Source organism: Canis lupus, chromosome 4 (genome assembly GCF_048164855.1).
Source record: "Canis lupus baileyi chromosome 4, mCanLup2.hap1, whole genome shotgun sequence".
In the NCBI taxonomy this organism is placed as follows: domain Eukaryota; kingdom Metazoa; phylum Chordata; class Mammalia; order Carnivora; family Canidae; genus Canis; species Canis lupus.
This window is the reverse complement of record NC_132841.1, coordinates 63,176,802-63,189,717: the sequence shown is the minus strand read 5'-3', so window position 1 is coordinate 63,189,717 and position 12,916 is coordinate 63,176,802. Positions and strand designations below refer to the sequence as shown.

The following is a 12,916-nucleotide window of genomic DNA, read 5'->3' as shown; positions in this document are numbered from 1 at the left end:
TTCTTAGTTAAACCTATCCCAGAGTAAGGAATTATGAGTTCCTGGAGCAGCACCTGTGTCTCTTTCTTAATATAACTCTCAATTCCATTATTTGGTTTGTCTGCAGTTGTCTCAAGAGGCAGACAAAGCCATATACATAGCATAGTCCTAGAAACTAGACTGTGGACAAGTACTGGAAAGGAAATAATGACAATTCTAGCAGTCAGTTCCTTTTCAGACAAATGTATTTGTTAAGCAAATTGTGAACTGTGGCAAATCATAGTATTAATCTCATTTCTAAAATCTTTTATTTCTTTTGCCCTTCAAGTTGACCCCCAGTGATGTCCACCAGAGTATGAGTGTAAGATGCAGCTGCCATAGCAAACCGTCCTGGTCAGATCTCCACCATGCCCTTTTTTACCTTGCCTGCCTCTGAAATTATTGTATCTCCCCTTATCCTGATCATGCATCTTTATATCTTCTTTTACTGACCCGCACCTCTTACTCTCATGTCATTGATAGTGAAGGGATTGTAGAAAATAGGAAATGGGTAAAGATAATTAAGATGATATATTCAAATTATTTTATTTTGTGTCTCCTTGCAGCTCCTAGAAACAAGAATAGCATTGTGTTTGTTCTAATTTTGTGTTTAGATATGAAATTTTAAAAATTAAAATGTAAAAGAATTAGAAAAGATATATCATGTCAACACATCTTCAACCATAATGATAATTATACAAAAAATGTATATGTTCTTTTTCCTCATGAAATACTTTAAACTTATAAGAAAATTAAAGGAATAACAACAAACATAGATGTGCCTAGTACCCAGATTTGCAAAATCTAAACATTGTCCCATAATTGTTTATTTTTCATAAGAAATAAAACATTATTAAGATTTTCTAGGAAGCCAAATAATGAACAAATCTCTTCCTCATTGAGCTAGAACTAATTGATGACCAAGAATCAGAATGGAGCAGGGCAGATGAATGAAATTCCCACTATTCTCCCTTAGATAATGCTGACTTATCTTCCACCTCCAACTCAGAGTCTGACACTAGAGAAATAGAGCAAAGCATTGTGTTTTTTTTTTTTTTTTTTTTCTGTAAGCAGGCTCACTTCTGAGAGAAAATGAATAAGGGAAGACTGGGCTACCCATATAAGCTTCTCTTTCCAAACTCACCAATCACTTAAGTGTGAATGGAGACAGGCATAGATACAGACAAGGAGGATTATAGCTTACAGAGCTCTCTCCCATCAGGAATGGGAAGTAAGCATTTTCCTCTAGAAACATATAAAGTTAAAACCACGTTTTTATTTCCTTTTGGATCCTATTCTCTTCCTTCTTATCCACTCCCCCGCCCCCACTCCGTCCACAGGTAATCTCTACCTGAATTTCAAGATCCTTGTAAATAACGAATACTTGGTCACCAGAATTGTGATTCTAAGTACCAGCATGCTTCCATTTAAGGAAAATATTGGCTGCCAATTCTTGGGGATCTTGATTATAACATCTGTATTTACTTCAATTACCAGAGACTCTAGAAGACTAATGGAAAGAATGTAAAAGATGATACTGCTAGATAGGAATAGAGTTTGAATCCAAGGATGTTACTGCTCAACTAATGTTCTAAGTGCTGAAAGATCATCATGGTCTCAGCAACAACAATTATAGCTAAGAAAACAAAATTTAGAGCTATCTTAAAACAGAAAAGAAAGCATCATTAAGTTATCTCTTTTCCCTGAAAAGAAAACAAGCATTCTACTGACCCTTGCCTTCTGAAATATTTCAACATTCCAGGCTACTGAGATTTTTCTTCATCTCTTATAAACAAACCCCAGTGTCCTTTAAAATACTTTCTGGTTTACTTTACGATTTTTTCAGATGAATAAGTTATTTGCACTTGACTTCCATTATTTTTCTCTTGATAAACTGAACAAGTTTTAAATTGAGGTGAGGTACAAGAAGTCTTTTGAATAAAGAGAATGTGTGCTAGTGAATGATAAAATGAAAACTCACTATAATAATTAGCTAAGAAGGGAAATAAATATTATGAAAAATCATTTTAGTCTAAGTGATAGTATATTATTAGGGACTTCTAGAAAAATTAGCCTATTACATGGTATACTAGAATCACTAAGACATCTCTTAGTCTATGCAATTTGAAATTGCCAATTAAAACTACTGGATAACTCTAGGATAAGCAATTGTTTTCTTTTTTTAATATTTTTATTTATTTATTCATGAGAGACACACAAAGAGAGAGGCAGAGACATAGCAGAGAGAGAAGCAGGTTCCATGCAGGGAGCCTGATGTAAGACTTAATCCCGGGACTCCAGGATGTCGCCATGGGCCGAAGGCAGGCGCTTAACCACTGAGCCACCCAGGGGTCCCAAGCAATTGTTTTCTTATAGACTTTTTTTTTTGATTGGGATATACTGTTGGGGTTTTGCATTGTATTTTATTTTGTTACTTAGCTTTATGAAGCCCTTAATTTATTAATGTTAATGATTGACCACTTGTCTATTAAATCAGAAAATATTTAGATAGCCTTATTCCATCAAAAGAGAAATGTTATAAATCTGTATACTTTGCCTCCTGCTTCAGAGCAATATGGCAAATAAAAAATATGAAACCTTAAGGCAAGTTAAAGCTAATACCCCTTTGTAGTCCATGGCAAAACAAAATATAGGTAGACTTCATTTTATATGTTGATTGTGTTCTGAAAACCATGCATAAAAATCAAGACGTAAAAAAAAAAAAAAAAATCAAGACGTTTTTAAAAGTCCAGGCTTACTTAGTCCTTGAAAAAATATAGTTGATTCAAAATGCCAGTAATTACTTTCCAATCAAAATAATCACAATTTAACTGATTTTTTTTCACATGTTGGAATTTTTCCACTCATTTCTATTTTATTTTTCATTACAGGTAAGTGTGTTTTCACTTAAACAATTTTAGCTTCAAACTACGAATTGTACAATTAAGAGAGAATGACTTTTGGCTCTATTTTTTATATTTATGTATTTATTTTAGGGAAAGGGGGGGCATAGGGGTAGGGAGGGAGAGACTTAAGCAGACTTCTCAAGGAATCTGATGCGGGGCTCCATTTCAGGACCCTGAGATCATGATCTGAGCCAAAACCCGGAGTTGATGTTTAACTGACGACACCACCCAGGTGCCCCACTTTTGGCTCTTTTTATACCATTTGTACATTAGGTAACTGGATAATCTTTTGCATGTATTCGAGACTCTATTGTTTTAATCTCAGAGTCATATCTTACCCAGGTACCAAATGCATTGTATTCATAGATGCCTGAGAAGAAAAACCTGAATAAGAAGTTCTACCTTTATTTATAAATTTTTTCCAATGAATTGTATTACTTTACGTATAACTTCTTCTCTGTGATATACCTGAGCCAGTAACACATTGCCTGTCCTAAGGTTATTTTTGCTAATGTGCACAAGAGGTAGTTTCATGAGTCAGGAAAACAAAGAGGTAGTATACACAGTGATATGAATTATTTTAAATTTCCTAATTTCCTTTGGAGTTATTAAATATACAAACAAAAAATAAATATAATTCACAGTCCCCAGTGAAGCAATAGAAGAAGTATCTGAAGTAGTAATCATATCTCACACCCTCCTCTGACATGTTTATGGATTTCAAAATCCAATACCCAAGCTATCCAGAAAAATTGTCCTATTGAATCTGTAGGAGAATCAGTAACAGAACCTGTTAGTGCCTGGAATTGGAAATTGCCAGTTAAAGCCATTAGGTAAATTGAAAACCATTTATTTTACAGTGCGTACTACCTCTTTGCTTTCCTGGCCCTCAAAAGTTCCTGTTATGCATACTAACAAAAATAACCTAAAACTGACAATGTCTTACTATCTCAACAAGAAGAAATTATATGTAAATTAATAAAATCTACTGAAAAGTTTTTGTTGACAAAAGTACAACTTTTATTTACTCTTTTACACATCCAAAGACTTTGTATCTCACATTTCTGTGTAAATACTTGAATAGGATGCAACCCTGATCTGTTCTGAAGTGTAATATGCCTTTCCCCATGCAGTACTCCATGCTGTGTAGTCACAGAAATTAATGAGTTCAGCTCCCAGGATGCCAGGGCAGCTGGAGAACAGAGTTCTGTGCTCACGTTGCTTGCACAAACACATGAGTTGTGTTTCCCACAATGGGGTCCAGGGCCCCCTGAGGTTCTACAGCTTTTTTATCCTGTAAAACACAGAGCCAGAAGATGATGCTGATAGGGTGGAGGCGTTGGGAGACCGAGACTGTTTAAGAATTTCAAGAGAAGGGACAGTCTGAGAGGAGCTTGGCAGAGCAGGCAATTATTTGTGGTGGGAGGATATGGGAAAAGAGCAGATGTCTGTAGATACTACAAAGGAAAATAAACACTGTGGAAGAACAAACTTATGTAGAAAAATTTTAAAGGGGGATTTTTAACAAAGGATGTTTGGGAAACACTCCATTGGAGTTTAATATTCTGGGCAGCACTTACAAAAGGGTATAAGTTCTTACAGCCAGAATGACCTTTATATGAGAAATCTCAATTTCTCAGTTTATTCCATCCTGTTTCATTTAACAAACTTGTATTAAACACCTACTATGTGCCAAGAAATAGACCTCCTTGCCCCCTTCCCACTAGTCATATACAGATATACACATAAACACACACTCACTTTGAAGTTCAAATACCGTGTGTATTAACTGGAGGCCCACAGGGCGTTAGCACTAAAGTCAAAACAATTCACTTACTACAGCATGCTGCAGTTAAAAAGCAACCTCCCAGGATGAAACTTGGAAAATGCTTGAACATGGAGGTGTTTATTTGGATTGGCTGTTCTGGACTTGCTGATAGAGGTAGATATCATGCTGACATATTACATCATTTCTGATGAAAGAACTCTGAATGGTGGGATTGATGGAGCAGACTTTCCTCTTACATAACTGTATAGGGAAGTTTCAATTGCTTGGAGACAATGAGTTGGATATGGTATTTTTTCCCAGAAAATATAGATTCCTATATTTGAGATTATGATACCATTTCCAAACACTATTGTTTATTCTACATCAAGGCTCAAAGCTCTAATGTTTGTTTTATTGTTTTTTTTTTCTGTTGTCTTCACCATGGGAATTCTTTGTCTCATCCTTTTCAAGATTGCAGTGCTATAAAAATAATCATTTCAGACTTCAAATCAACTAGAATTATATAGTGTGATATTTTTGGATAGATCTAGTTACACTATTAATCAAATTTTATCTTTTTTAAAAAATATTTTTATTTATTTATTAGAGAGAGAGCACAAAAAAATGGGGAGAGGGCAGGGGAAAAGGAAGAGGGAGAGAAACAGACTCCCTGCTGATGTGCTTAAGCCCAAGACCCTGAGATCATGACCTGAGCTGAAACCAACAGTCAGATGTTCAACCGACTGAGCCACCAGGGTACCCCTCAATTTTTATCTTTTAAGGTAATTATGTCCACCAAAATTGATATCCAACTCACTTAGCCATCAAGAGTAATTGAACTAATTAAAATTTCACTTTTATAGCATTGATATTATAAAGATACTTCATTATACATTAAAAGTGAGCAAAAGGGCTTTCACTTCCACCAAATCTTATCATTAAAATGTTTTTCTTCTAACTCCCTGAAGTCTCTCAAAGTTGAATATATTTTATTTGAATTTAAGGAGAAGGTAAAGAAAATTTGAAGTGACATAAAATACCTAATGTATCACATCATTAGTTATAGTGAGCATTTACAACTTGAGGAGTTTATATTCATTTGAACAGGAGTGGATGAACTCTTTCCATCAAGAGGCTTCTGCACAACAAGAAATATGAGGCACCAGGATGTACCAGCATTCAGGTTGGGGGAGCATGGGGGCTCTGCAGCTTTGTATTACAGAGGCTGCACTGCCTAGATATTTTCTCTGATTCTCAGGTGGGCTTAAGACTGTGACTCAGTTAGTATGACCTGAGTATAGAAGAAGAGTCACTTCAGGCTTAACCTGTCCTTGCAATAGACTTGTAATCTTTGAAGTAGGTTAGAGGAGAGTAGATTGTCATTGAAGTAAGAGAAGCCCTGACTTGCTATTGACTGAGAACCTGGATGGTACCATAAATATTCACCACCTGTTGAGGGACTGAAATGAGAATCCAAGATATTTAAGTGGAAGGACATGAGTCACCTGCACTTCTTTTCCTTGGCCAGTTCTTTCACCTGGAAGGCCTGGTTCCCTCATCTTAGATTTTCTTTACACATGTCATTGCAGCCAGGTTTAGAAACGGGAAATTTTCTATGGAAATGAGTCCATTAACCCACTGTCCTGTCCCACTGATATAACATCTGTATCATTTTTTGAGATACAAATGGTCATTAGGATGGGGGTGGGGGATCCTCTTCCAAAAGAAATCTCTACTGCCAGATGGTAAACTGATTCTTTGGATTCTACTTATGAGCACAGCTAACTCATTTATTGATTATTCTTTATTGCTACCTGCATAAGTTGTATTTCTCACAGCAATTAATACCTATGAAGCATTTGTAAGCTCATTTTAAATATGATAATCTGAGGCCCATAGAAGTTAAATCACTACTATATTTTTTCCCAGCTAGGCTATTAGATCTTGAAAACAGACTTTTTAAATGATTTTTTATGCCTATAGCTCTAAGACCTAGCATATATTCAACCCAAAGTAAAGCTTCAATTAATATTTGTGGAGTAGTTGAATAAATGTGAATGATTACATATATGATATAAGTAAAAGGGCTCTACTTAAGCCTAAGTTCATATATCTCTAAAGATTACCATCTTTCCATACAATCAAAGAATTTGCTTTAAAAACCATTAACTATAGGGGTGCCTGGGTGGTCAGTTGGTGGGGCATCTGACTCTTGGTTTCGGCTCAGGTCATGATTTCAGGATCCTGGGTTTGAGTCTCCCATTGAGCTCTGAGTCGGGCTTCACACTCTATGCAGAGTCTGCCTCAGATTCTTTTTCCCTCCCCGCTCACATTCACACTCTCTCTCTCTCTCAAATAAATAAATCTTTAAAAATAAATAAAAATAAAAATCATTAACTATAATAACAGTTACTATTTCCTATCTTAATATTATGCCATTTCACTCTTTATAAATAATGAATATATTAATTCTGTGATTTCTCCTATGTCCAGATTGGATAAATGTGTAGGAAGTTGTTGAAAGAAAACAATAGCATTTTAATATCTATCCCAAGTTACCATTTATTTGATATCCTTTTTACTTGGGCTTAGACTTTTAAATATTCAAAATTCCACTGGCTATTAAGTGCTTCAATCTGGATATTACTAAATCAGAATTTCTGGGCCACCCTGTGAAAGACAGACTTTCTTCATTAAAAAGCAAAAAAATCAAACAGGCTGCAGTGACTTTTCTTGGAACTCAGAGGATGTGTGGAGGAAGGAAGGTTTTCTTTGACAGGAGAATCAGTGCTCACAGGAGATGCCGAGACTTTGCCCCCTTCATTCAGCTTTTCCTGCCATCCTACCCTCAGCTACTCCGAAGCTACAAGATGATTAAGAGCTCTCATAGGCCATTTGAGGGTTCCATTGACCTGGATTATTATTTTTATTTTTATTAGACCACCTCAATGGCACTGTTGTCACGGAAGTCTATGATTTGACCTCGGAAGCCCAGTGCTGAATTCCCTCTCTGCCACTCACATAGCCTAACATTAGGCCAATCACTTAACCCCTCTAAGCTCCAGTTTCCTAACATACAAGAAGAGAATAGTGGCTGCCCAACCACCACAGTTTGTTGCCTAGTTCAACACCCTTTTTATATGAATATGTTTATAAGTGGCAAATGATTTTTAAAGATTTATTTATTTATTTATTTGAGAGAAAGAGAGCGAGGGGAGGGACAGAAGGAGAGGGAGAGAGAGAAAATCTTGAAGCCAACTCTCTGCTGTACCTTGGAGTTGACAGCCACAGTGGGGCTCAATCCTAGAAATCCAAGATCATCACCTGAGCTGAAATCAAGAGTCAGCTGCTTAACTGATGGAGCCAGTCAGGTGCCCCATGGCAAAATGTTTATGAGCAGAAAATACTATACAATTTTAGGTTATTTCTCCCTCTCTTTATCTCTCTCTCTCATTTAGTTGTCTTACAAGTCAAATTCCATACTGAGGCAAATAAATCATCAAAATTATCTCTTTCTATAAGAAATACCCTTCAGTACCAACAATCCCATCTTCCTCCTCAGTTTTTAGCCCTTAAATATATAACACATATAGTCATATTTGAAAGAGAGCAAGCCTTTCCATTTCTTTTCTACCTGAACATGAATGTTTTGGCTGAAACCTCTCATGATGCATGATGCTTTATCTAGAGCTCTGGAGCCATGACTTCTCTCCTTACTCCACTCATCTCCCCCTTTCGCATTTCCCTAGCCCTGGCCACCCTAGAAGGGCCTCCTCCCCAATTTTGCTTCTCAGATTTAATTACATAGACTAATAGTAGTGTCACGTTCTACTAGCACTTTTCAGATTTAGGGTAAGATGTAGAAATCAAATGTTTGGGAATCCTGGGGAAATGTGGGAAAATTTCTCTGCTTTCCTGAGCTTCTTTCTCTTCATTTGCACAGTGATGATAATGACACTATTTGATTGTAGTGTTGGGCAAATTATATGGGAAAGAGCATGTGAAGAGTAACACATAGTTAAGTGTGCTGTTATTTCTTTTTTTTTATTTTTTTAAGATCTTTATTTATGATAGTCAGAGAGAGAGAGAGAGAGGGATAGAGAGAGAGAGAGAGAGAGAGAGAGAGAGATTGAGAGACAGACATAGGCAGGGGGAGAAGCAGGCTCCATGCACCGGGAGCCCGACGTGGGATTCGATCCCAGGTCTCCAGGATCGCGCCCTGGGCCAAAGGCAGGCGCCAAACCGCTGCGCCACCCAGGGATCCCTGTGCTGTTATTTCTAAGGAAAAAATCCCTCTTTTGCTGGTACATGTGAAATCACAACTTTACTTTGACATCTGACTATTGTCTATGGTTTATTTCCCTTCATTTTCATCCTGTATGTCCCTTTAAGCCACCTTAGCTTTGTTTTTATTTTTGTTTTTTTACTTTGATGGAGAATAAGTATTATTTTTGCTTTACCTCTGGTACATAAAGTTCCAAGATAACTTAGTATAACAAAATGAACATCAAACTCAAAGTTACAAGAAGCTGCTTTCACTGTTTGTGCACTCCTTTAAATCAAAAGAACAAGATGTAAACTATTTTTTTTTATGTCATCTCCTGTGCTCCAGGCTCCTTGGTGCTTTAGCAAACATGAAAGAGACTGATTTACAATCACTTTGGGCAAATTGCCTGTAGAATTCTGAGGACAGGAAATGAAAAAAAAAAGTGCAGCACACCCCCCGGACATTCCACATAACATGTGGAATAAACAAGCCTAAAAAGGAAACCAAAAGCTCTTGGTCTTATATTGAGGAGTATCATGAATGGTCTTTGAGAGAACATATACTAAAGACAATAAAGGGCTGGAAAAATAATTCAAGAGCAGTGAACTTGAATCTGATTAGTGGTAATCCCTTTCCCCTTTAGTCTAAAAGATGGTGAGTACTTTTAATTTAGGTAAATTATGTTATCTGCATCAACATTGTGAAAGAGGGCTACCATATTACAGACTTACACCTCTCAAATCTTAACAGTAATTGGACTTCCTGGGGATTTTCGTGGGATGGAGATACTGATTCAGGAAATCTGAGTGGAACCTGAGATTCTGGATTCCTCATAGGCTCTGGGTGATGCAGATGCTAGTGGTCTGCAGACCAATTGTTTTCATGTATCTTCTTCAACAAAATCATTGGTGATGGTATTCTGGTCCTTATCTATCGAATAGTCATTTTCAACTTGGACAATTTTGGTCCCAAGGGAAATTGTCAGTATCTGGAGACATTTTTGATCTTTATAATTCAGGGAGTACTACTGGCATCATGTGGACAGACCAGAGATGCTGTATAATACACAGTACAGACTTTCATAACAAATAATTTTCTGGCTCAAAGTGTCAATAACACTAGAGTTGAGAAATCCTGTTGTAGACATAATACTTTGTGTATATCTCATATTAAAAATAATCTGTTGAAAGTTTTCAAAAAAATAAATAAAGAAGCTGTGAGAGAAGGGTAGGAGCATGTAGTATTTAGTTTAGAGGAGAGAGAACAGTGTTTAAAACTGTCTTCAAATATATGAAAGGCAATTATGCAAAAGATGGTAACCAGCTGTTCTCCATCCCACTTGAAGTAGGAGCAGGAAATATACATAAATGGACCTATGCTAACCATTCTTTTTCTGCATCTTCCACACCAGCCAGGAAAATCTCTCTATGATTTTGCAACCATATTTGTCCCATCCTGTGTCTTATTACTTGTAGAGACTCTCCCAAATCCTTGGGACATGCTATCTTCTTACTGCCAAGTTGAATCTCTCCCTCCCTTTAAAAACCTAACTTGAAAATTTCCATCTTCATTGTCTTTCTTAACTAAAATGAAATAATTGGCAGTTCATCTGTAACTTCAATTGGTACACTTTCTCCTTCATTATATTTGTTCTACAAATATGTTATTGCCCATCTGTGTACAAGGAGCTTTGCTAGCTTTTGAGAAGGGATAAGAAAGATGAGTAAGAGAGTCCCTGCTTTTAAGAATTTTCCAAACTGGGGGAAAAAGTCACACACAGATAATTATAATGTAAATAAAAGTCTTAAAAATTATTTCTATGAGAGATATTCAAAAAACAAAAGAGGAGAGTTTAGTAGTTTAAAAATTATTTTCAGTTGGAAAGATCAAGGAAGACTTTATAAATAGGTATACATAGTATCTTTTTTCATAAATAAATATACATAAATATCTTTTTTTAAGAACAAAATTTTTCTCTGAATTAGGTACAATCCTGTGCAACAAAGAAACAAAAATGTTAAAATTGAAGATAATGAATTAGAGCATAGAATGAATTTCAGTCTGGATTTAGACTATATTTATGGAAGAGTTTATAATGAGTAAGGAAAGAGATTTTTTTCAAGATATGTATAGCTGTATCATGGTTTTAACAAAGGACAGTGAATTTACTCACCTCTGAAGGTACCTTATGATGCTTGTAATTTTACAGGGGGAATGCTCTTTGGGAAGAATTCTTAGTTACATCTAGGAGAGGAATGCTTTGTAACTTCACAAGTATACTTTAAAAACTAGTACCAAACGTGGAATTTAGCGCCATCCATTTGACAGAATTTGGCACCCTTCTGAACCCTTTTAGGAGAGAGTCTCACTTGTACAAGGTTTTCATTACCTAAAGAAAGGTAATTGAAGAAAATTGAAGAGAATTAATCCTCATTGAATATCTAGTATATGTCAAGCGCTGAGTAAACTCTTTAGATGTGTCATCTGATTGTCAACAGCAACCGTGAGGTTATCACCACCAACAGTATAAGGAAGTTCTAGTGTATTAGTATAAGTTTCTGTCCACTGCATGATTGAGAGGGAAGCCGACCAAATCTCAGGCCTGATTAGGAAGCCATTTCTGGGTAGAGGCAATCAGCTTGCATTCCCTTTGGAAGTAGCAAGGAGAAAGCTTCCTCTCCTGAAGATTTAAATGGTGATTCTTGCATGCTTCATAGTCAAAACAGGAAACTGAAGTTGTTTACATTTCATTAGTGCCATGATTTGCTGTAGGGCTCACTATTGGAAAGCTATCTGTAACCATAGTAGGCATATACAGCGTGTTTCTGCTACCTTGCTCTCTCTCACCTTCTGAAGTCATAAGCTCTAGGAATGATACAGCTACTAAATCATTATAGGATTTTGTTTGAATATTAATATTTGTATTCTTCAGTCATTATATTGATTTTCAGTCAGTAATACAATTAATATCATAGACCTTTCTTGCAGTTCTCGTTTTTTGAGCATCATTACTCTTTTTAACAAGAGCAGTTTTAAATCATGCCTTCCATAATTCTAAACATGATGGAATCTTAGTTAACTCTGTGTAACTGGACCTTGTTTTCCTTCTTAAAGTTGTTCTAGGCTTCTGCGTATCATTCAATGTTGATGTGAAAAATTCAATGACTTTCAGTGGCCCCGTGGAAGACATGTTTGGATACACTGTTCAACAATATGAAAATGAAGAAGGAAAATGGTAAGCCAGTCGATTGTGTTGCGTCGTTGTTTAGTTTTCTTACAAGATGATGCAAAATATTATTTGGTTACAGTTTGTTTTATGAATGAGACTTCAATGGAATGAATCATGTGTGGTAGAAAATGCAGTCTAATCATTTGGAAATGGAAAATGACAGAGTAAAAAAAGGAAAATTCTTTGGCAGTACTAAAGGAAGTGGTTAGTGATTTCTGTTGAAGCCTGTGTTGACCTCAGGGAAGGTCCATGTCCAAAATAGTCATTGTTCTGTGATTATGTTATTCTGGCAAAAGTTCTTTAATTGTTCTTATTTTAGAATAGCTGAAATTCAGCTGAAAGACTGGAGACAGATGAGATACTGTGTTGCTAATATCACTTCCATAAGATATTATTAGGCTTACGTTATTGGTAATTTACTGATCTAAGTTTGCTTTACTGTTTATAATGAACCTTACTGAATTCCCTTTATACACTTTTAAACCCTTTAATAATGATTCTGTTTACTGCAGGTATTATTTTTAAAGCATATTTAATGTGTTGAAACTTACACAAAATTAATATTAAAGCTCTTTATATTTAACATAATTTTTAGTACTTCTTTTTTATTGAAAAAAAAGAACAAGAATTTGTTAAACTTTGCTTCAGTTTAATAACTTAAATAAAACTAAACTATTCTAGTAATTAAAATAAACAAAAAAGGGATTTATGCCTCCTAGGAAAACCGT

General features: G+C 35.8%; 1 protein-coding gene across 1 annotated transcript in view; it reads left to right on the top strand.

The window, feature by feature from the left end:
* Nucleotides 1-12,916, top strand: part of ITGA1 (integrin subunit alpha 1) — a 158,718-nt gene that overhangs the window by 41,188 nt on the left and 104,614 nt on the right. Inside the window, exon 2 of the mRNA XM_072824649.1 lies at nt 12,074-12,194. Coding sequence (XP_072680750.1) covers nt 12,074-12,194 — 121 coding nt within the window. The remainder of the gene's footprint in view (nt 1-12,073; nt 12,195-12,916) is intronic.